Here is a 25,484-nt window from a genome sequence, read left to right as displayed (position 1 = left end):
TGGGGATTTCACATACAGTCTCGACGGAACGCTCTGCTTTACTGAGAACATGTTCTGCTCGGAGGCTCCACTAGCTAAATAAACAGTTTTGTTTATTCCCCAAATACTGCACCACTGCCAAGTGGACATGGCCTATAGCGTGTATCCTGAGCAAGAGGGCAAAACCCAATGTACAGAACTGTACAATGAGGAAAGTAGATTCCATGACAGTCTAGACTCCTGTAGAAACTTCCCTACTGTTCTGTGGAGGAACTATGTGTGGACAAGACATGTGGCCTAGTTGAATTAGTCACTGTCAAGTTACTAAAATAAATAAATAAATAAATATATCTGGTTTTGCCTGTATACATCATATGACTAGGGCTGTCCCCGACACGCAAAAAAAAAAAAAAATCTTGGTCGACCGATAGTCATCTGTTCTTTCGACCAATCGATTAGTAAACATTTTAAAACATGTATTTTTCCATATATAGACACACCCGACGTGTTAATAAAATCAAATATATGTAGGCTACTGAGCTTGTCTGATGCTTTAAGTACTACGATTAAAAATTCAGACACACAAATTAGTAAAGAGGGAGCCAGAGATCAATTTAGCCGAACCAGAAGAAGAAGCTGTTCCCGACCCTTCTCCTGCTGGCCATCACAGATTCTGGCATTAAGCTCCTGAAGTCGTCGGTGATAGGCTTCACCAGCGGTCACAGTGACGGTGAGTTAAGACAACCAGAAATAGTATCAGATCCCCAAATGGGAAAATTTTTAGGCCTACATTTGCACACAGTCCAGGTAGCCTAGGCCTAGTTTTATGCGTAATCAGGTGCTTGTCCTTACTTAAATATTGACCCGAGCGCTTCAAACAGAAGACAATGAATAAATGGACAACTCGTAAAATGGATATAACCAAGTGTATCCTAGGTTGTACGCTCTGCAAACAAAGTGACCACTCCTACAAATGACAACAGTAAGACTAATTTAATATATTATTATGCATTAACAGAAGTTACCGTAACCAAACAAACGTTGTAGATTAGAAATTATGCTAACTAACAATAAATGTACTGCTGGCGATACTGGTGTGCCATCCCCGAGGCGGCCGCAATGGATTATTCCACTCAGACAGGTATCTTCGTGTGCCATAAATTATTTTTTAGATATTTGCCACTGCTCGACTAAAATCATCTCCGTTGACCAACAGCCTATCGACCAAACAATCGACCAGTCGACTAAATGGGGTCAACCCGACATATGACGCAAACCTAATATGTGCAGATAGAAATACTTCAATGCGATTAGAGTGAAAATGTACAGGTATCTGTTAAAATATAGGAAACAGCAACATATAGTGTCTTAATAGGACGTTGGGCCTCCACTAGTCAGAACAGCTTCAATGGACCTTGTCATAGATTCTAAGTGTCTGGATCTCTACTGGAGGGATGTGACACCATTTCTTCCAGGACATTTTGCCATGTCTAATGTGCATTCATGTGATACAAACATTACTACAAAATCTATGGCCTAAAAAAAACAGCTGACGTTAGCTGACAAGTTATAAATCTCTCTCCAAGATATGCAATAGCAGTTAACAGTATGTATTGTATGCGTGTCATCCACACAGTTTATAACATAGGATTTTATAACATAAATATTATACATGAAACCAAAAAGGAATACTCCATCTCTCAACAAACAAAGTCCTCAGTCGATGATTGGTGGGAGTTGCTGTCCCCTCTGACCGATTGGTCGACGTGGCCGTCACTCACCTTGCGTGCCAACGATCTCCATGTGGAGGTGGGCCAGACCGCTGGCGGTGGACAGAGACAGTTTGATCATGCCCTCCACTGTGACTGTGTAGCGGTTCAGATAGTCAAACAGAGAGCCGTGCTCGTGGAAGTCTGACACCAGCCACAGCTGGGTCCATGTCCCGTTATCTGAGAAAGAGCAAAAGGTGAGAGATGTACAAAGACAAAAAAAGTTGAGTAATTGGAATGATGGAGAGAAAAACAGAAAGAGAGGAGAGGTTAATGAACACAGTGACTCGGTTCTCCTCAGAGCAATGTGATGTTACCTACAGATAGCCAAAGAAGGCTCAGAGCAGCTGAACAACTATTGACCCAGCGCCATAAAAACAAACACAAACCTCGAGCAGGGATTGTGCACGGAGATCATCCAAATATTCTTACAAGCCCACACCAGTCCAGTCCACCTTACTGACGCGGCAGACCAGAGCCCCTACCTAGATCACTGATAGAGGGGTACTACAGACCAGAGCCCTCAGCCTGATCCCTGATAGAGGGGTACTACAGACCAGAGCCCTCAGCCTGATCCCTGATAGAGGGGTACTACAGACCAGAGCCCTCAGCCTGATCCCTGATAGAGGGGTACTACAGACCAGAGCCCTCAGGCTGATCCCTGATAGAGGGGTACTACAGACCAGAGCCCTCAGCCTGATCCCTGATAGAGGGGTACTACAGACCAGAGCCCTCAGCCTGATCCCTGATAGAGGGGTACTACAGACCAGAGCCCTCAGCCTGATCCCTGATAGAGGGGTACTACAGACCAGAGCCCTCAGCCTGATCCCTGATAGAGGGGTACTACAGACATTAAGGAAAAGAGGCTCTAGCCTATAAATGCACCCTTACAAAAGTGATTTGACGCTTTAGAAGTGAGCTGTGATTGTTTGTACCTTTGTTGTCGGCGGCGATGAAGCCCAGGATGTTTTCGTGACGCAGCATGACCGTCTGGTAGATCTCGGCCTCACGGAACCACGAACGCTCCTCACGGGAGGAGAATATCTTGACCGCCACCTCCTCGCCTCGCCACTTGCCCCGCCACACCTCGCCGAAGCGGCCCTTCCCGATGCTCTCCTGGAGGATGATGGTCCGGGCTATGGTCCTCTGTACCAGTAGGGGCAGACCTGGGAGGAAGAAGAGGAGGAAGAGGAAGGCATTTTAGAAAAACACTACAAAAAGGGCCTGGTCTCTCACTGCAATGTACAGTACATAGTAACAGTTGCTTAACACTAGCAAAGACTCAATTCAAAAGGAAGACGTGAAAATTACCTGAACCAAAACGTCAGTTAAACGTCAGTTAAATCAAATGAACTGGCTGTGCTATGGCTTTTGAGACGGTATAAAGACATTTAAACCTTAAACCCAGTCACGCTCCCTCTCCACCTTAATGTGTACAAAATCCAGGCAGACTGTGGATTGATCTACTTGCCTCGATAAAGAGCAAAATATTGAGCTGGTTCATCCTTTATGATCCTATTGTTACAATGAAATCCCATTCTAAAAGCCTGAAACTTAGATAGGGTTGGTGTGTACATCAAATCAAACTTGACTGTGGACTTAGCCAGTCTACCAGATGTGACGGTCTTGGTGCCACCAGATGTGACGGTCTTGGTACCACCAGATCAGACGGTCTTGGTACCACGCAGAAGAAAAAAAAATCCACTTTGCCCCATATTGGAAAATCCTACATTAATATTGATTCCCACTCTTCCCCAATAAAATATCCCAGGAAGATGATTCTGAATTAAATCCAGGTATCGAGCTGTTCATTTCTGGTCGGAACGAGATGACACTGTCCTGTCCTCTTGCCAGTTCTCACGCCACGCCTCCTGACTGGCAGGGCTGGCGTCTGGGGGTCAGAGCAGTTTCCAGCAGCTCTGTCAGCGCTACCTGTCATCAGAGCCCCGCACCGCTCCAATAACACCACCCCGTCATCAGAGCCCCGCTCCAATAACACCACCCCGTCATCAGAGCCCCGCTCCAATAACACCACCCCGTCATCAGAGCCCCGCTCCAATAACACCACCCCGTCATCAGAGCCCCGCTCCAATAACACCACCCCGTCATCAGAGCCCCGCTCCAATAACACCACCCCGTCATCAGAGCCCCGCTCCAATAACACCACCCCGTCATCAGAGCCCCGCTCCAATAACACCACCCCGTCATCAGAGCCCCGCTCCAATAACACCACCCCGTCATCAGAGCCCCGCTCCAATAACACCACCCCGTCATCAGAGCCCCGCTCCAATAACACCACCCGTCATCAGAGCCCCGCTCCAATAACACCACCCCGTATCAGAGCCCCGCTCCAATAACACCACCCCGTCATCAGAGCCCCGCTCCAATAACACCACCCCGTCATTAGAGCCCCGCTCCAATAACACCACCCGTCATCAGAGCCCCGCTCCAATAACACCACCCCGTCATCAGAGCCCCGCTCCAATAACACCACCCCGTCATCAGAGCCCCGCTCCGCTCCAATAACACCACCCCGTCATCAGAGCCCCGCTCCGCTCCAATAACACCACCCGTCATCAGAGCCCCGCTCCGCTCCAATAACACCACCCCGTCATCAGAGCCCCGCTCCGCTCCAATAACACCACCCCGTCATCAGAGCCCCGCTCCGCTCCAATAACACCACCCCGTCATCAGAGCCCCGCTCCGCTCCAATAACACCACCCCGTCATCAGAGCCCCGCTCCGCTCCAATAACACCACCCCGTCATCAGAGCCCCGCTCCGCTCCAATAACACCACCCCGTCATCAGAGCCCCGCTCCAATAACACCACCCGTCATCAGAGCCCCGCTCCAATAACACCACCCGTCATCAGAGCCCCGCTCCAATAACACCACCCCGTCATCAGAGCCCCGCTCCAATAACACCACCCCGTCATCAGAGCCCCGCTCCAATAACACCACCCCGTCATCAGAGCCCCGCTCCAATAACACCACCCCGTCATCAGAGCCCCGCTCCAATAACACCACCCCGTCATCAGAGCCCCGCTCCAATAACACCACCCCGTCATCAGAGCCCCGCTCCAATAACACCACCCCGTCAGAGCCCCGCTCCAATAACACCACCCCGTCATTAGAGCCCCGCTCCAATAACACCACCGTCATTAGAGCCCCGCACCCCTCCAATAACACCACCCTGTCATTAGAGCCCCGCACCACTCCAATAACACCACCCTGTCATTAGAGCCCTGCACCACTCCAATAACACCACCCTGTCATTAGAGCCCTGCACCGCTCCAATAACACCACCCTGTCATTAGAGCCCTGCACCGCTCCAATAACACCACCCTGTCATCAGAGCCCTGCACCGCTCCAATAACACCACCCTGTCATCAGAGCCCTGCACCGCTCTGCTCCCATTACGCCATGGCTAAGGCAGAGCCCATCTGAGCCAGAGATGGACAGATAAGATAACTGCTGCTTTCACTACACACTCACCTCACAGAGGGAGGGAGAGAGGGAGAGAGAGAGCGAGCCAGTGGCTCAGTCTGCCCCACCATGTCACAGCAGGGTGCCTCCTTAAGAGCTGTTCTGTAGCTACACACACATTGGCAGAGTAATTCACACACTCACACAGAGGCATGCTGGTAAGCGCACGCACACGCACTGAAAAATAGTACTCTGATACAATTGCACACACACACACACAAAGGGCAAACAAAGAGACCCAACACAAGAAGCCACACCTTAGCAGATAAGACACACCGTCGGGCCGCGTTACCAACGCGACACACCGTCGGGCCGCGTTACCAACGCGACACACCGTCGGGCCGCGTTACCAACGCGACACACCGTCGGGCCGCGTTACCAACGCGACACACCGTCGGGCCGCGTTACCAACGCGACACACCGTCGGGCCGCGTTACCAACGCGACACACCGTCGGGCCGCGTTACCAACGCGACACACCGTCGGGCTGCGTTACTAACGCGACACACCGTCGGGCCGCGTTACACACTGTCGGGCCGCGTTACACCGTCGGGCCGCGTTACCAAACGCGACACACCGTCGGGCTGCATTACTAACGCGACACACCGTCGGGCTGCATTACTAACGCGACACACACAAATAGAGAAACAGAAACTTAAATAATATAAAACATACGCTGTCCTGCATGAGCAGAGTACTCTACACACAGTCAGTCTACACACAGTCAGTCTACACACAGTCAGTCTACACACCCAAAACCCCACGGCTCCCTAACCCACCAGAGCCGGAGCCAGAGGTGGTCATGTCGTAGATGAGGTCTTTGAGGGTGGAACCCACGGTGAGGAAGGGGTGATCCATGGTGGGATCCTCCTCGTTGGGCACGCGGTGATGCACACCCACCCGGCTGTGGCAAACGTAGAAGACCAGCACTAGCACGAAGCACAGCACGCACACGGGCCCCGCGATCACTGCCGCCAGAGCTACAGGCCCCAGAGGAACCGGCTTCACCGTTGGCACTGCGGGAGGGTGAAAGGGAAGGGAGAATATTAAAAAGAATTAGACACAACAACAAAAAAATCCACTCTGGCCAGACACGCCACAATAGACATTAACTATTCATAGGAGTTCATCTATTTGGCAACTTTCAACATAATTGATTCTTTACAAATAGTTCCACATTCAGATGGGACAATCAGATAACTCCCAACCAGCTGTATGTGGAGATGGTCCCGGGATAAGAGTGGGTGAACGGGCCGTTGATTGAGATGGAGTGAGGACCAAGTCTACATTAAGTGCTGGGTACAAAAGGACAGGTAACCTACAATACCCAGAATACCCACACACCAGTGCTCCCCACAAATGTCTGACCATTACCTGGTCTTGGCTCCAGGGGTCCTTGTCGTCGAAAGGCATCCAATATATGAAAGTTATGAATTGGATGGCTCATACGCTTGGTGAAGACACTCGTGACACAGACAAGTCACTGGTTAATAGGGATTCATAAGTCGTTACAGTACATGCCTAAAGGATGACCCATGGTGATACGAAGGCTCTAGCTACATCAATAGTAATGGAAGAGAAGCTTCTCAAAACCCCAAGCTGCTGGAAAATCTTGTTTTGATCAGAAGACTGATAAAGGCTCCTACTGTGTTGGCCGCTCAATAGCCTGTACATTATGTCTAATAGTTAGAAAACAAACATGACTCACTAGGGGTGGCCATCTTTGTAAACATCGCTTGGGGAAGCTAGGAAAAATAAATCAAGTTCGGGGACCCTCAGCCAATCCAGGTACTTTATTCATTCCAGAGTTAGCACACCTGATTCAACTGGTCCACTAATCATCAAGCCTTTGACTAGATCAATCAGGTGAGCTAGTTCAGGGCTACAACAACATTGTGAAACGTCTGGTGGTCCTTAAGGAGCCGTTTGAGAACCACTGCCTTGTATTAATGTCCCTGGAACAGCGTGCTCCCTGGTACAAGGCATTCGGCAAACACTTAAAAATAAAAATAAAAAACATGTCAGAGTTGGGCTTACGTTGTGCAGCGGCAGAGCATTTGTTGGGAGTTTGGTGAAAACAGGGCCACTACACTGTGTGGGCAAAAACCATCTGTTGTCGACAACATTTACATGTCCCTATACAGACAGCGATGCCAGAAATAAATGCTTCGTGAAGCTGGAATACGTTCATTCAAACACCTCCACTAAAAACGGGTATCGGCTAACCTAGGTTGATCCTTTAAACAGGGTTCTGGGCCTCCTCCACCTATATAGTGCATTCTCAGTAGGGATGAGGGTTTGAAATAATTTCACTATTCGAATAGCATCATTCATTTTTGTTGAATATCCAGATATTCTACACTGAACAAAAATATATATAAATGGCAACATGCAACAACTCCTAAGACTTGAATGAACACCAGTTCATATGTAAAGGAAAATCTGTCAATTAAAATACATTCATTAGGACCTAATCTATGGATTTCACATGACTGGGAATACAGGTATGTATTGGTTGGTCACAGAGACCTTTAAAAAAGTAGGGGCATGGATCAGAAAACCTTTTGGCTCAGACAGTGTGACACATCTCCTTCGTATAGAGTTGATCAGGCTATTGATTGTGGCCTGTAGAATGTTATGCCACTCTTCAATGGTTGTGAAAAGTTACTGGATATTGTCAGGAACTGGAACACGCTGTCGTACACGACGATCCAGAGCATCCCAAACATGCTCAATGGGTGACATGTCTGCTGAGTATGCAGGCCATAGAAGAACTGGGATATTTTCAACTTCCAGGGATTGTGTACAGATCCTTGTGACATGGGGCCGTGCATTATCATGCTGAAACATGAAGTGATGGTGGCGGATGAATGGCGCGACAATGGGCCTCAGGATCTCGTCACGGTATCTCGGAATTCACATTGCCATCAATAAAATGCAATTGTGTTCGTTGTCCATAGCTTATGCCTGCCCATATCATAACCCCACTGCCACCATGGGGTTATGAAATCAGCAAACCACTTGCCCACACAACACACGCTCTCTGCCATCTGCCCGGTACAGTTGAAACCAGGATTCATCCGTGAAGAGCACATTTATTCAACGTGCCAGTGGCCATCGAAGGTGAGTATTTGCCCACTGAAGAAGTCGGTTACGACGCTTAACTACAGTCAGGTCAAGACCCTGGTGAGGACGACGAGCACACAAATGAGCTTCCCTGAGGCGCTTTCTGACAGTTGGCGAAGAAAAAAAATCTACCGTTGTGCAAACCCAGTTTCATTAGCTATAATAAATCATCCATAAATATCTACAGAAAGAAGACAGATCCTGCTTCTGTTACCTGTTTGAGTGTTTAATACTCTACTGATTCCGTGAGCACAAAGCCTCAGGCAACCACAACATGTCGGATAAACAATTTCACAAAAAGTCTAATCTTTGCTATGCTGTAATTAAGGCTTTGTACTTTTCCTCATTAGACCAGCTTGTCTGGTGTTATTCAGAATTGATTTAGTGTTGTTTACACTATTCCAAATCGTCAGAAAAATATTTATTTACAATAATAACAACCCTCTTTTTTCCTTGATCTCCTTATTGTTATTATGACTAACATTATAATAAATCAGTAATGTCATTATCATTAGTAAGGCTTAGTATAGCAGCCTTGTATAACCACCATCGAGCTGTAGGCCTAAGAGCGCATCCTGTTTAGTCTTTAAAACTCAACTTAGGCCTATACTTCAATACTTATATGGGCTACTGAATCAATCAATCATTTATTTTGTTCATGTCATCACAGCATAGGAGTCATTCATGATTTGAAATGCAATCAATGCATTTTATATAGTTTCAAAATAAAATAAAGCAACCATTGAATAATTTGCATAAACAATACATAGGCCCGAAACCGTTCCATTCTCGAATGAATGCGACTGTTTTTAGTCTTTGCTGTAATAAAGGCTTCACAACAAAATGCTACAACAGACTCTGGTCTGACTATCATGTATTTAGTGTTGTTTACATTGTTCTAAACGGTCAGAAAAATTATACTGTAATCTAACAGCACCTGTTAGTCACACATAATATGCATGCAGTTAAATTTATTCCACACATCCGACTTCCCCTTTACCTCCTGAGCAACCAGTAAACATTCCCCCGTTTCGAGTTTATTTCTCACATCCTCTGCAACCATTTCCCTGTCACGTGTTACGGTTTTCAGAGTTTGTTATAACCCATTTATTGATGTGTTTATAATATGCTATAGGTCAGGCCCTATTGGTCACGTGCATGCAATGCATATAGGTAGGGCTGTCCGACAATATTTTTTTATTTTGGTCGATCGAGACTCATGTGTTCTTTTGACCAATCGACTGGTCGAAATTTTAAAACCGGTATTTTTGATATATAGACACTATTTTTGAATAAAAATCGACAATATGTAGGCTACTGAGCCTGTCAAAGGCCTTAAGCACTGCGATAAAAAAATGAAGACACACAAATTACTAAAGAGGGAGCCAGAGATCCATAAAGCCTAACCAGAAGAGGGAAAAAAAAATCTCGACCCTGCTCCTCCCACGGGCCCGCTGCTGCTGGCCATCACAGATTCTGCCATTAGGCTCCTGAAGGTACCGGTAATAGGTTACACCAGCGGTCGGCAACCTTTTCCATGTGGAGTGCCAAGTTATCCTACCATTTCTACTGATCTGCGTGCCAGTTATGATTTTCATATGCAGATTTTGGTGGAAAGGGTTTCCTCTAATTTATAAAGTTTTCATCTCTCAAAATCAATGACGTGGTTAATCAAAATTCTAATCGAAATGAAAATAATATACATTTAAAAGTAACTTCTATAGTCATTATGTAAAAGTAGACTTACATAAAGCCAACAAATAAATACATTGCAGCCCGCAGGTAGAAAATATGCTGATGAAAATAAATATACTATAAATCACTTTGGCTATGCATGGCCTGTCTGCACGGAACTTCAAACATTGAAACAACTATTAACTTGGGTCAGGTGTGAAGCTCACAGTAGCAAACTTGCAACATTGTAGAAAATATTCTGGGCCCTCAGTTTCCTGTGCCATTGAGCGCCGAACAGACAGACACAACTGAAGGCTATTTGCACAAAGGGAAAAGAAGTAATGAGGCAGACCTATTTTATGACATTTCCACCTGATCAGAGCATGACATGTTGTCCCCTTTCATGCTGAGTGGTTATCGAAAGGGAGATGGAAAGATTTTTCCAATAGGCTATGTTGAGGAAGTATTGTCCTTCTCAATGGATGTAAAAAAAACAAACAAAAAAACAGACTTAGTTACTTTTTGAAGTGAAGAAAAATTACTTTGAGAAGCTCCACAGTGATGGAGAGTTAAGACAATCAACATTTATAGGCCTACATTTACACGCAGTTCAGGTAGCCTTGGCCTACTTCTATGCGTAAATCAGGTGTTTGTCCTTACTCAAGATTTGGCAGGAGCGCTCCAAACAGAAGACAATGAAATAAACGGACAACTTGTAAATATAATGAAATAAACCAAGTGTCGCCTAGGTTGTACGCTCTGCAAATAATGTGTCCACTCCTATAATGAAGACTGTAATAATAAATAATAATATATTGAACTCATTGAACAGAAATTACCAAAGAAACTTTGTAGATGAGAAATGATGGTAATTCAGGCTAAATGTACAGCTGGTGGTAATTCAGGCTAAATGTACAGCTGGTGGTAATTCAGGCTAAATGTACAGCTGGTGGTAATTCAGGCTAAATGTACTGCTGGTGGTAATTCAGGGTAAATGTACTGCTGGTGGTAATTCAGGGTAAATGTACTGCTGGTGGTAATTCAGGGTAAATGTACTGCTGGTGGTAATTCAGGGTAAATGTACTGCTGGTGGTAATTCAGGGTAAATGTACTGCTGGTGGTAATTCAGGGTAAATGTACTGCTGGTGGTAATTCAGGGTAAATGTACTGCTGGTGGTAATTCAGGGTAAATGTACTGCTGGTGGTAATTCAGGGTAAATGTACTGCTGGTGGTAATTCAGGGTAAATGTACTGCTGGTGGTACTGGTGGTAATTAAGGGTAAATGTACTGCTGGTGGTACTGGTGTGCCTCCACAGTGGATTAGTCCATTCAGAGGCGTGAATGAGACAGCTGTCTCGTGTGCCATAATAAATAAATAAAATATTTGCCACTGCTCAACTAAAATGATCTCAGTCGACCAACAGCCTATCGACCAAACGACTAAATGAGGTCAGTCCTACATACATGTGTCACATAAAGAGAGCAAGGGTTGAGGGAATAGGAAATGTTTATCCTAAACAAATGAGGGATTAAGGTAACATAACTTTTCAGTCAGAAATGGCTGTAATTATGTTTCAGCAACACAGACAGCACGACACACTTAATTTCTGTGGTGGACGCTGCAGCAAAGAGGAGAGAGAGAGAGAAAGAACAGGTGCTCGTCACAGTATTTTCTTTTAACACAGTGCAGCAAGTCCGAGTCAGGCCCAGCAGAATAAAATCAATTGCGGGCGGACTCCCTCTAGTCATTTGTGTGTCTTAGTTATTTCATCAAACAGTTCGCTTAAAGCATCAGACAAACTCATTCATTTAATATAGTTGATTTGATTAAAACACATATGATATGTCTACATAGAGAAATACACGGTTAAACATTTCTTCCAATCGATTGGTCGAAAGAACAGTCGGTTGTTCGACAAAGATGTTTTTTGTTGTTGTTGTTGTCAGGGACAGCCTTAGTAATGATCATGCTGTTTAATCAGCTTCTTGATATATGTCACACCTTTCAGGTGGATGGATTATCTAGACAAAGGAGAAATGCTCACTAACAGGGATGTACACATTTGAGGCAAAAAGTTGAGAAATAAGCTTTTTGTGCATATGGAAAATTACTGGGATCTTTTATTTCAGCTCATTAAACATGGGCTCATGAAACTTTACGTGTTACGTTTATATTTTTATTCAGTGTAGTTAGTTAAATAGTTAACCAAATAGTTCACTGTAAAGACGTGTTTTTTTTCCCAACTTACATTTTTAACCTGAGAGCTTCTGGGAGAGAGGCTGGTGCTCTATTGCTGCAGATGTGGAGGGGCCGCTATGGGATTGGAGCGAGTCGATGGAGGCAGAGAGAGAACCAGTAGCCAAGGCAACTCAGCTATCTGACTTGTAGCAGACACAATGTTATTTATCATCCCATATAACAGTTCCTGTCTTGACTGGAGTAGCCTAGAGAAACTAGCTATACTGTAGCTAGCTAGGCTAATTGTGGCTACATGATGCACTTTCTCCCCAACCACATTCAGATAAAACAGCCTACCTGATGGTTGCTTGTTGTAGCCTACTCTTGCCTCATTTTGCTAACTTTCAATTCCCTCATTTTATTCCATCTTGCATTGCATTAGTGAACCCTCACTCAACTTGCTACACATTGTAGCTCTTTGCCGCTTTGATTGGCCAAAATAAACAACAAGATATACACGTAAAGGCTACCTGTCGGCTACCGGTCTTTTTATGGGGCGCACATGACAAAAAATACATTGACAAGTTGATCGTTTTATTAAATGAATCATTTGAAATGTCTATATACACTCACATGTAACAATGTTACATACTTCCATCACTTGTCACTTCGGGAACGTGAAATACTGGTCACACTCGGTTTGTTGTTTATACAAGTAATACTTTTGTTTTAAGTGTTTTATTTTGGGTGTTCCATGGGTCCACTGGACACCTTGGACACCTGCAACATGTTGACGGTAGTAAAGAGGAAGATTTTACAGACCTTGTAATAAGTGTAGACAACTCTAACAGACCACAGAACTATGAGTAAATCAAGCTTCTCGATGAGCACCTCGCTCTGAACAAGGACACTTCAAAGCCGAACGCTGATTTAGATGCCACACTGCTAAACGATCAAGGGGATCATCCCAGGTGCTCGTCGAGACTGGAGTCCCTCTGCAGTGGCTGCTGGGGATTCTAACATGGATATAGACCAGTGTCCCGTATTGACACTTCCCTCCGACGAGAACCAGAGAATTAGCGGTAGAAGATATCCACCCCAACGCACCCACCCCCTGCCCTCTCGTCAAGACCTGTGGCCATCAAGCAGCGTCGCGGCCCTTCACCAGGGCCCTCCGAACGCTCCCCCCACCACAGTACCCAGCGCAAGCTAGGCCGCGGCCCCCGCACAGCATGGAAATCCATGACCTCCCCCTCCTAGTGTGGCCATTGTAGGGAGTTCTATTGTACGGGATGTGGTGGTTGCTGGAGCAAAGACATTCTGCTTTCCTGGTGCAAGATATTACTCGTGAGCTTAAAGGTCATTCTAGACCGAAACTCTGAGCTGCAAATGGTAGTTGTGCATGCCGGTACTAATGACATCAAGCTGCCGGCAAATCGAGGAAGTTGAGACAGGCTGATGGCAAGCGGATTGGTCTTTCCGGCCCCATCTTAACATATAGTCTTAGAGTTGATCACTTCTCCAGGCTATATGCACTGGACTCTTGAATTTTTTTTTTTTTTACTCTCCTCCGAAAATGCGTTGGACATTATTGACAACTTCGATTTGTTTTGGGAGCGACCTCAGGTTCTTAAAAAAAGCACAGTTGGCATCCGAACAGAATAGGAAGGAGAATGCGGAGTGCTAACATTACACATGCACTAAACAAGTAATAAGATATTGCTACTGAGACAAATCTAACTCAACTGATAACTATAGAGGAAAGCCCAAGTTATAGACTGTTCTCTCTGCTACCGCACGGCAAGCGGTACCGGAGCATCTAACTAAGGACCAAAAGGCCCCTCAACAGCTTCTACCCCCAAGCCATAAGACTGCTGAACAATTAATAAAATCCCCACCGGACAATTTACATTGACACACACCACCCCCCATCCCTTTTGTACACTGCTGCTACTCGCTGTTTGTTTGTTATCTATGCATAGTCCCTTCACCCCCTCCTACATGTACAGATTACCTCAACTAACCTGTACCCCTGCACACTGACTCGGTACCGGTGCCACCTGTTTATAGCCGCGTTGTTATTCTTATTGTGTTACTTTTTATTTTACTTGGTAAATATTTTCTTAACTCTTCTTGAACTGCACTGTTGGTTAAGGGCTTGTAAGTAAGCATTTCACGGTCAAGTCTACACTTGTTGTATTTGGCGCATGTGACAAATAAAGTTTGATTTAATCTAAACCAACTCACCCCAACTTTAAAACACCCAGAAAAATCTCCCCTTTTAGATAGTATTCCAACAAATGCCCCTCATAAGTATACTGCCAATGGAATCTTTTTAATGAGCTCAGTGACCATTATCCCAGTGCCTGCATAAGAGCTGCTAAGCTTCCTAAATGCAAAGCTACCACACATTAGAAATACATTTTATTTATTTTTACCCCAGTTTCTCCTCAATTTCCAATTGGTTGTTAGTGTCTTATCCCATCGCTGCTGTAAGGGACTCGGGAGAGGCGGAGGTCGAGAGCCATGTGTCCTCCGAAACACGACCCTGCCAAGACGCACTGCTTCTTGACACACTGCTCGCTTAACCCGGAAGCCAGCAGCACCAATGTGTCGGAGGAAACACAGTAGAACTGGTGACTGTGTCAGTGTACATGCGCCCAACTCACCACAGAAGTCGCTAGAGCGCGATGGGACAAGGACATCCCGGCTGGCCAAACCCTCCCCTAACCAGGACGACGCTGGGCCAATTGTGCGCCGCCTCATGGGTCTCGCGGTCGCGGCAGGCTGCGACACAGCCCGGGATCAAACCAGGTCTGTAGTGACGCCTCAAGCACTGTGATGCAGTACCTTAGACCGTTCCGCCAATTTTAGGAATTTTAATGAGCAGCATTTTATGTCTGATCTGGTGATGTGTGACTGGGGGATTGTGTTATCTATGTCTGACTCAGAGCAGGTCCTAAATTGTTTTACTTCTCTGTTTAACACTGTTGCAGATAAGACCGATCATATAAAAAAAAAAATATAAAGAAATAAAAGTAAAGGATAGATCAACCCCTTGTTTCATGAATGAATTGTCTGAAAATTACAGGAAATACATTTTGCTTGGGCTAAGGCTCAATTGACTGATAACTACATCTAACTGGTTGTCCTTCAGACATTTGAGAAAAATGTCTCTCTGGTTAGAAAAACAAAGTCAACATACACAATTCAAAAAGTATGTGAGAATGGTGGGAATCCAGCAACCTTCTGGGATGTAGTCAAATCTCAATCCCAACTCTTAACTAACAACTTTAACTTCTTATTCTATTCTAAATGTGCACCAGTCAGGTTTTAGACCTGGACAAAGTATCCGTTTCAGCTACTACCACTTAAAATAATTTAAAAAAAAAATATATATATATATATATATATATACACATACATTGCGCTGCCTTATTTATAGACGTTTCCAAGGCCTTCAACACTGTTGACCATTACATTCTCATTCAAAGGCTGACTGAAATAGGCCTGGATCAAGCTTCTTTGCAAGTGGTTTGAGAATTATCTGTCAGATAGGAGACAATGCATGATTTCTGTTTTAACCAACCCGTTCACAAAGTTGGTTAATGCTTGAGGTTCCTTCGGTCTCCACTGAAACTAGGTAAATGCACTTTTAATTTTAAAACACCTCATTGCTGGAACCAACCACAAACAACTGGATTTTCTGGAACAACTTGGGCAAATTTTTACAATTTAATTTTTTATATTGTTTGGGGACCTTCTAATCGAGGAACGTCATCATTTTTCTTGAACATTTGTGTTGTGCTGTATTTTACTTGTTTTAATATGGTATTTAATATTCATTTGTTTACGTAGGGCTCCCTTGTGAAAGAGACCCTGGTCTCAAAATGGTAACTCCCTGCTTAAATAAAGTTAAAATACCTTGAATATATTTTTTTTAAAAGCCTTTTCAGTTTCAAAATAAACAAAAAAATAAATACACAAGTATTCGAATACAAACGTCAGGTTGGCTATACAAATAACCGTGCCTATCCCTAATTCTCAGAGGGCTATTTCTGTCATAATTCTAATACTATGATTTCTGTGCTGAGGGCAATTGTAAAGATGTGTTTTGATGGAGTCGTCGTCGTGCTGGTAGTTCGGAATGGCCAGACAGAAGGGTGGTATGATTATTATAATTGATAGGTAAGGATACTCAAGACTGGCAAGGTAATAACATATATAATAAGGGACGTGTGTGTGTGTGTGTGTGTGGGTGGATGATGCTCGGGGGGGGGGGACATGAACATTCGTGACGAAATTATCTCAATATTTATAGATACACCAATCAGGAATAAGGATGCAGAGGTACAAATTAGTTCAGTAATGGAGCAGTTAGGTAACCACAGCAGTTAGGTAACCACACCATTAATCCAATCTGTTGCCATAGATAGCAGTCTACTCCTGATAACTGCAACAACTTAGCTGGACCACAACACAAATAATTATGCATTTGTAATTGGGACTGGCTAACTGCACTGCGTTGGTATTGGGACTGGCTAACTGCACTGCGTTGGTATTGGGACTGGCTAACTGCACTGCGTTGGTATTGGGACTGGCTAACTGCACTGCGTTGGTATTGGGACTGGCTAACTGCACTGCGTTGGTATTGGGACTGGCTAACTGCACTGCGTTGGTATTGGGACTGGCTAACTGCACTGCGTTGGTATTGCACTAAGTTACTTATTAAGGGTCAGCTTTCTGCTCTATTGAGATGCACCCATGAGGGAAGGGACTGACAGACAGTGAGAGATGGGGACGGACCTGGGAAGACGCTGAGGTTGGGGTTCTTGTTGCACCAGTCGGAGGCGCAGCACATTGGGTAGATGCCCGTGTCGTCCTTGGTGGAGGGTGCGCAGATGAAGGGGCGGTCACGCGGGATCAGCTCGCTCTCGTGCACACACATGCTGCGCTCGGTGGTGAGCCGGCTGCCAGACTTCATGACCGTCACGAAGCACAGGCCGTCCGTGGTGCATGTGGAGTTGAGACAGCGCTGGCAATAGCACTGCAGGGCTGGCGGAAGAAGAGTGATGGAACATAGAGATTCAGGTAGAGAGACAGAGAGAGGTAGAGAGAGAGGTAGAGATAGAAAGCATGGGAGGGAACAAGAGAGAGGACAAAGGAGAGAGAGATTAATACTAGAGGTCAACCGATTCAAATCGGAATGACCGATTAATTAGGGCCGATTTCAAGTTCATAACAAATCGGTAATCTGCATTTTTGGACGCCAATTATGGCCGATTACATTGCAGTCCACGAGGTGACTGCGTGGCAGGCTGACCACCTGTTACGCGAGTGCAGCAAGTAGGCAAGGTAAATTGCTAGCAACATAATCACTAGTTAACTACATATGCTTGATGATGTTACTAGGTTAACTAGCTTGTCCTGCGTTGCATATAATCAATGCGGTGCCTGTTAATTTATCATTGAATCACAGCCTACTTCGCCAAATGGGTGATGATTTAACAAAAGCACATTTGCACCAATGTACCTAACCACAAACATCAATGCCTTTCTTAAAAATCAATAGACAAGTATATTTTTTTAAACCTGCATATTTAGTTAACAGAATTTCATGTTAGCAGGCAATATTAACTACGGAAATTGTGTCACTTCTCTTGCGTTCAGTGCAAGCAGAGTCAGGGTATATGCCTGGCTCATTGCGAACTGTGTGAAGACCATTTCTTCCTAACAAAGACCGTAATACATTTTCCAGAATTATGACATAACATTGAAGGTTGTGCAATGTAACAGCAATATTTAGACTTAGGGTTGCCACCCGTTCGATAAAATACAGAACGGTTCCGTATTTCACTGAAAGAATAAACGTTTTGTTTTCGAAATGATAGTTTCCGGATTTGACCATATTAATGACCTAAGGCTTGTATTTCTGAGTGTTTATTATATTATAATTAAGTCTATGATTTGATATAGCAATCTGACTGAGCAGTGGTAGGCATCAGCAGGCTCGTAAGCATTCATTCAAACAGCACTTTCCTGCGTTTGCCAGCAGCTCTTAGCAATTCTTGAAGCACAGCTCTGTTAATGACTTCAAGCCTATCAACTCCCGAGATTAGGCTGGCAATACTAAAGTACCTATTAGAACATCCAAGTCAAAGGTATATGAAATACAAATGGTATAGAGAGAAATAGTCCTATAATTCCTATAATAACTACAACCTAAAACTTCTTAACTGGGAATATTGAAGACTCATGTTAAAAGGAACCACCAGCTTTCATATGTTCTCATGTTCTGAGCAAGGAACTTAAACGTTAGCTTTTTTACATGGCACATATTGCACTTTACATAATTTAAACCAAATTGAACATGTTTCATTATTTATTTGAGACTAAATTGATTTTATTTATGTATTAAGTTAAAATAAAAGTTCATTCAGTATTGTTGTTATTGTCATTATTACAAGTGTGTGTGTATATATATATATATATATATATATATATATATATATATATATATATATATATATATATATATATATATATATATATATATATATATATATATATATATAATAAAAATTAAATCAGCCTTTTAAAATTGGTAAATCGGCTATTAAATCGGTATGGGCGATGAAAAATCAATCGGTCGACCTCTAATACCAACAAAAAAAATAACTCCGGAATCATTTCTTCCCCACAAAAAAGGAACTCAACAAAGCGCATGATAAAATAACAGAGTGTGTGTGTGTACGATGCGTGTTCTGAGTGAGTTTACAGCTAGGCTAAAAGCAACAGATGAATAGCTACAGTGCAACACACACACACACAAAAAAAAAAAAAATAATCTGCAGTTTGCTACAATAAACAACAAGTCAACAACAACGCTAGCTCATCTCCAAGGTGTTGAGGTGGATCACCACAAATCCCACCACTCGTGGTCGCATTGCCTCTAAGCCAGCTTCCTTCTTGCTCAGCCTTTTTGCAGCCAGGGTACTTGCACATGAAAAACGTCTCTCTCTCTACCTCTGCTAAAGGTTCAAAATCAAATCAAATTTGATTGGTTACATACACATGGTTAGCAGATGTTAATGCGAGGGTAGGGAAATGACTGTGCTTCTAGTTCCGACAGTGCAGTAATATCTAATAAGTAATCTAACAATTCCCCAACAACTACCAAAATACACACAAATCTGAAAGGGGTGAATGAGAATATGTACATACAAGTAAACTCAGCAAAAGAAAACGTCCTCTCACTGTCAACTGCATTTACTTTCAGCAAACTTAACGTGTTAATATTTGTATGAACATAAGATTCAACAACTGAGAAATAAACTTAACAAGTTCCACAGACATGTGACTAACAGAAATTGAATAATGTGTCACTGAACAAAGGGGGGGGGGGGGTCAAAAGTAACAGTCAGTATCTGGTGTGGCCACCAGCTGCATTAAGTACTGCAGTGCATCTCCTCCTCATGGACTGCACCAGATTTGTCAGTTCTCGCTGTGAGATGTTACCCCACTCTTCCACCAAGGCACCTGCAAGTTCCCGGACATTTCTGGGGGGGGAATGGCCTTAGCCCTCACCCTCCGATCCAACAGGTCCCAGACGTGCTCAATGGGATTGAGATCCGGGCTCTTCGCTGGCCATGGCAAAACACTGACATTCATGTCTTGCAGGAAATCACGCACAGAACGAGCAGTATGGCTGGTGGCTTTGTCATGCTGGAGGGTCATGTCAGGATGAGCCTGCAGGAAGGGTACCACATGAGGGAGGAGGATGTCACGCACAGTATTGAGATTGCCTGCAATGACAACAAGCTCAGTCCGATGATGCTGTGACACACCGCCCCAGACCATGACGGACCCTTCACCTCCAAAATCGATCCCGCTCCAGAGTACAGGCCTCGGTGTAACGCTCATTCCTTCGACGATAAACACGAATCCGACCATCACCCCTGGTGAGACAAAACCGTGACTCGTCAGTGAAGAGCACTTTTTGCCAGTCCTGTCTGGTCCAGCGATGGTGGGTTTGTGCCCATATGCGACGTTGTTGCCGGTGATGTCTGGTGAGGACTTGCCTTACAACAGGCCTACAAGCCCTCAGTCCAGCCTCTTTCAACTCTTGTGCGTTCCTGGTGTAACTCGGGCAGCTGTTGTTGCCATCCTGTACCTGTCCCGCAAGTGTGATGTTCGGATGTGCAGGTGTTGTTACACGTGGTCTGCCACTGCGAGGACGATCAGCTGTCCTTCCTGTCTCCCTGTAGCGCTGTCTTAGGCATCTCACAGTACGGATATTGCAATTTATTGCCCTGGCCACATCTGCAGTCCTCATGCCTCCTTGCAGCCTGCCTAAGGCACGTTCACACAGATGAGCAGGGACCCTGGGTATCTTTCGTTTCGTGTTATTCAGAGTCAGTAGAAAGGCCTCTTTAGTGTTCTAAGTCTTCATAACTGTGACCTTAATTGCCTACCGTCTGTAAGCTGTTAGTGTCTTAACTACCGTTCCACAGGTGCATGTTCATTAATCGTTTATGGTTCATTGAACAAGCATGGGAAACAGTGTTTAAACCCTTAACCTGTTAGGGCTAGGGGCCAGTATTGACACGGCTGGATAAAAAAAAACATACCCGATTTAGTCTGGTTACCACTCCTACCCAGTAACTAGAATATGCATATACTTATTACATATGGATAGAAAACACCCTAAATTTTCTAAAACTGTTTGAATGGTGTCTGTGAGTATAACAGAACTCATTTGGCAGGCAAAACCCTGAGACATTTTCTGACAGGAAGTGGATACCTGATGTGTTGTATTACCTTTAAACCTATCCCATTGAAAAACACAGGGGCTGAGGAATATTTTGGCACTTCCTATTGCTTCCACTAGATGTCACCAGCCTTTACAAAGTGTTTTGAGTCTTCTGGAGGGAGATCTGACCGAATAAGAGCCATGGAACGATGATGGCCCATTAGACACCTGGCGCGAGTTCATGTTGGGTACCCTCGTTCCAATACGTTATAAAAGAGTATGCATTCGTCCACCTTGAATATTATTCATGTTCTGGTTAAAAAGGCCCTAATGATTTATGCTATACAACGTTTGACATGTTTGAACGAACGTAAATATATTTTTTCCCCTCGTTCATGACGAGAAGTCCGGCTGGCTTAGATCATGTGCTAACAAGACGGAGATTTTTGGACATAAATGATGAGCTTTTTTGAACAAAACTACATTCGTTATGGACCTGTGATACCTGGAAGTGACATCTGATGAAGAGAATCAAAGGTAATGGATTATTTACATAGTATTTTCGATTTTAGATCTCCCCAACATGACGTCTAGTCTGTATCGCAACGCGTATTTTTCTGGGCGCAGTGCTCAGATTATTGCAAAGTGTGATTTCCCAGTAAGGTTATTTTTAAATCTGGCAAGTTGATTGCGTTCAAGAGATGTAAATCTATAATTCTTTAAATGACAATATAATATCTTACCAATGTTTTCTAATTTTAATTATTTAATTTGTGACGCTGACTTGACTGCCGGTTATTGGAGGGAAACGATTTCCTCAACATCAATGCCATAGTAAAACGCTGTTTTTGGATATAAATATGAACTTGATAGAACTAAAAATGCATGCATTGTCTAACATAATGTCCTAGGAGTGTCATCTGATGGAGATTGTAAAAGGTTAGTGCATCATTTTAGCTGGTTTTATGGTTTTGGTGACCCTGTCTTTGAATTGACAAAACATTACACACAACTCTTGTAAATGTACTGTCCTAACATACTCTAAATTTATGCTTTCGCCGTAAAACCTTTTTGAAATCGTAAAACGTGGTTAGATTAAGGAGATGTTTATCTTTCAAAGGGTGTAAGATAGTTGTATGTTTGAAAAATTTGAATTTTGACATTTATTTGGATTCAAATTTGCCGCTCTTGAAATGCACCTGCTGTTGATGGAGTGCACCACGGGTGGGACGCTTGCGTCCCACCTAGCCCATAGAGGTTAACAATGAAGATCTGTGATGTTATTCGGATTTTTACGAATTATCTTTGAAAGACAGGGTCCTGAAAAAGGGACGTTTTTTGTTGTTGCTGAGTTTATAATGGATGAGCGATGGCTGAGCGGCATAGGGAAGGTCCAATAGATGGTATAAAATACAGTATATACATGTGATATGAGTAATGTAAGATATGTATACATTATTAAAGTGGCATTATTTAAAGTGGCATTGTTTAAAGTGACTAGTGATCAATTTATTAAAGTGGCCAGCGATTGGGTCTCAATGTAGGCAGCAGCCTCTCTGAGTTAGTGATTGCTGTTTAGCAGTCTGAAGGCCTTAACCTGTTGGGGGTAGGGGGCAGTATTGACACGGCCGGATAAAAAAAACGTACCCGATTTAATCTGGTTACTACTCCTGCCCAGTAACTAGAATATGCATATAATGAGTAGATTTGGATAGAAAAGACGCTAAAGTTTCTAAAACTGTTTGAATGGTGTCTGTGAGTATAACAGAACTCATATGGCAGGCCAAAACCTGAGAAGATTCCATACAGGAAGTGCCCTGTCTGACAATTTGTTATCCTTCTAGGGCATCTCTATCAAAAATCCAGCATCTCTGCTGTAACATGACATTTTCTAAGGCTTCCATTGGCTCTCAGAAGGCGCCAGAAAGTGGAATGACGTCTCTGCAGTCTCTGGGCAAAAAACAGCAGGAGTTTTTGTGAGTGGTCAGGCTGGGAACAGTGACACTGGAGTGCGCGTCCACGAGAGGACTCCATGTTTTTCTTTCAGTCTATGAATGAATATAACGTCGCCCGGTTGGAATATTATCACCATTTTACGAGAAAAATCGCATAAAAATAGATTTTAAACAACGTTTGACATGCTTCGAAGTACGGTAATGGAATATTTTGAATTTTTTTGTCACGAAATGCGCCCGCGCGTCAACCTTCGGATAGGGACCTCAACGCACGAACAAAACGGAGCCATTTCAATATAACTATGGATTATTTCGAACCAAAACAACATTTGTTGTTGAAGTAGAAGTCCTGGGAGTGCATTCTGGCGAAGAACAGGAAAGGTAATCCAATTTTTCTTATAGTAAATCTGAGTTTGGTGAGGGCCAAACTTGGTGGGTGTCAAATTAGCTAGCCGTGATATCTACTCAGAATATTGCAAAATGTGCTTTCGCCGAAAAGCTATTTTAAAATCTGACACCGCGATTACATAAAGGAGTTCTGTATATATAATTCTTAAAATAATTATGTATTTTGTGAACGTTAATCGTGAGTAATTAAGTAAATTCACCGGAAGTTTGCGGTGGGTATGCTAGTTCTGAACATCACATGCTAATGTAAAATATGAACTTGATTTAACAAAACATGCATGTATTGTATAACATAATGTCCTAGGAGTGTCATCTGATGAAGATCAAAGGTTAGTGCTGCATTTAGCTGTGGTGTTGGTTTTTGTGACAGCTTCACGGCTGGGATGTTGTTCTTCGGCTTGCAAGCCTCTCCCTTTTTCCTCCAAACATAACGATGGTTATTACTATTTTTGTTTCATCAGACCAGAGGACATTTCTCCAAAAAGTACGATCTTTGTCCCCATGTGCAGTTGCAAACCATAGTCTGGCTTTTTTATGGCGGTTTTGGATCAGTGGCTTCTTCCTTGCTGAGCAGCCTTTCAGGTAATGTCGATATAGGACTCGTTTTACTGTGGCTATAGATACTTTTGTACCGGTTTCCTCCAGCATCTTCACAAGGTCCTTCGCTGTTGTTCTGGGATTGATTTACACTTTTCGCACCAAAGTACGTTCATCTCTAGGAGACAGAACGCGTCTCCTTCCTGAGCGGTATGACGGCTGCGTGGGCCCTTGGTGTTTATACTTGCGTACTATTGTTTGTACAGATGAACGTGGTACTTTCAGGCGTTTGGAAATTGCTCCCAAGGACGAACCAGACTTGTGTAGGTCTCCAATATTTTTCTGAGGTCTTGGCTGATTTCTTTTAATTTTCCCATGATGTCATGCAAAGAGGCACTGAGTTTGAAGGTAGGTCTTGAAATACATCCACAGGTACATCTCCAATTGGCTCAAATGATGCCAATTAGCCTATCAGAAGCTTCTAAAGCCATGAAATCATTATCTGGAATTTTCCAAGCTGTATAAAGGCATAGTCAACTTAGTGTATGTAAACTTGTGACCTACTGGAATTGTGATACAGTGAATTATAAGTGAAATAATCTGTCTGTAAACAACTGCTGGAAAAATTACTTGTGTCATGCACAAAGTAGATGTCCTAACCAACTTGCCAAGATGTTTTTTTAACAAGAAATTTGTGGAGTGGTTGAAAAACGAGTTTTAATGACTCCAACCTAAGTAAGTGTATGTAAACTTCCGACTTCAACTGTATCTAGCTTGCTGTTGCTAGCTAATTTGTCCTGGGATATAAAAAACATTTGTTTGTTATTTTACCTGAAATGAACAAGGTATTTTTTTTCTGGATCTTTGTAGATTTTTTTTTATATACAAAGATCCAGCGACCCATGAGGCAGCGCACAATTGGCCCAGCGTCGTCCAGGTTAGGGGAGCCGGCCGGGATGTCCTTGTCCCATCGTACTCTAGCAACTCCTGTGGCGGGCCGTGCACATACACGCTGACACGGTGTTTCGCCGACACATTGGTGCGGCTGGCTTCCGGGTTAAGCGAGCAGTGTTGTGTTTCAGAGGACGCATGGCTCTCGACCTTCGCCGTTACCGAGACCGTACAGGAGTTGCAGCGATGGGACAAGACTAACTACCAATTGGATATCACAAAATTGGGGAGAAAAAGGGGTAAATATTACCACAAAAAAATATAATAACAATAGAACCAAGTTCTATTTTAGCCCCTGGCTACGCAGACCCTCGCGAGCAGTTTGGATGAAATGATTAAATAACATGTGTAAATGTATTTTGCCAAGCTTGCACATGTAGAACAGATCAGCATGTAAGAGCTTTGCAAACCTGGATTGTACAATATTTGCACATTTTTATACAAATTCTTCCATTTCTGTCAAGTTGGTTGTTGATCATTTCTAGACAACCATTTTCAAGCAGATTTAAGTCCAAACTGTAACTAGGCCACTCCAGAACATTCATTGTTGTCTTGGTAAGCAACTCCAGTGTATATTTGTGGTCATGGGAAAGACACCTTGGCTCTAGAGCCCAATAGACCTAAACTTCCTTGCTTCCCCTCCTATCATAAAGCATGAGAAATCTTGCT

General features: G+C 43.7%; 1 protein-coding gene across 4 annotated transcripts in view; it reads right to left on the bottom strand.

Annotated features, from left to right (window-relative positions):
* LOC106579675 (TGF-beta receptor type-1) overlaps positions 1–25,484 on the bottom strand; it is an 83,365-nt gene that overhangs the window by 23,910 nt on the left and 33,971 nt on the right. For 2 of the 4 annotated variants that reach the window (XM_014159802.2, XM_014159803.2), the window contains exons 2-5: positions 17,019–17,267; positions 5,985–6,248; positions 2,684–2,914; positions 1,761–1,928 (exon numbers count right to left, since the gene is read on the bottom strand). In XM_014159802.2, coding sequence (XP_014015277.1) covers positions 1,761–1,928; positions 2,684–2,914; positions 5,985–6,248; positions 17,019–17,267 — 912 coding nt within the window. The remainder of the gene's footprint in view (positions 1–1,760; positions 1,929–2,683; positions 2,915–5,984; positions 6,249–17,018; positions 17,268–25,484) is intronic. The other 2 variants (XM_014159804.2, XM_014159805.2) reach the window with 2 other exon arrangements.

Source organism: Salmo salar, chromosome ssa19, assembly GCF_905237065.1.
Source record: "Salmo salar chromosome ssa19, Ssal_v3.1, whole genome shotgun sequence".
Taxonomy (NCBI): domain Eukaryota; kingdom Metazoa; phylum Chordata; class Actinopteri; order Salmoniformes; family Salmonidae; genus Salmo; species Salmo salar.
Note: the sequence above shows the minus strand (reverse complement) of the source record. Positions and strands in the feature narration are given on the sequence as shown.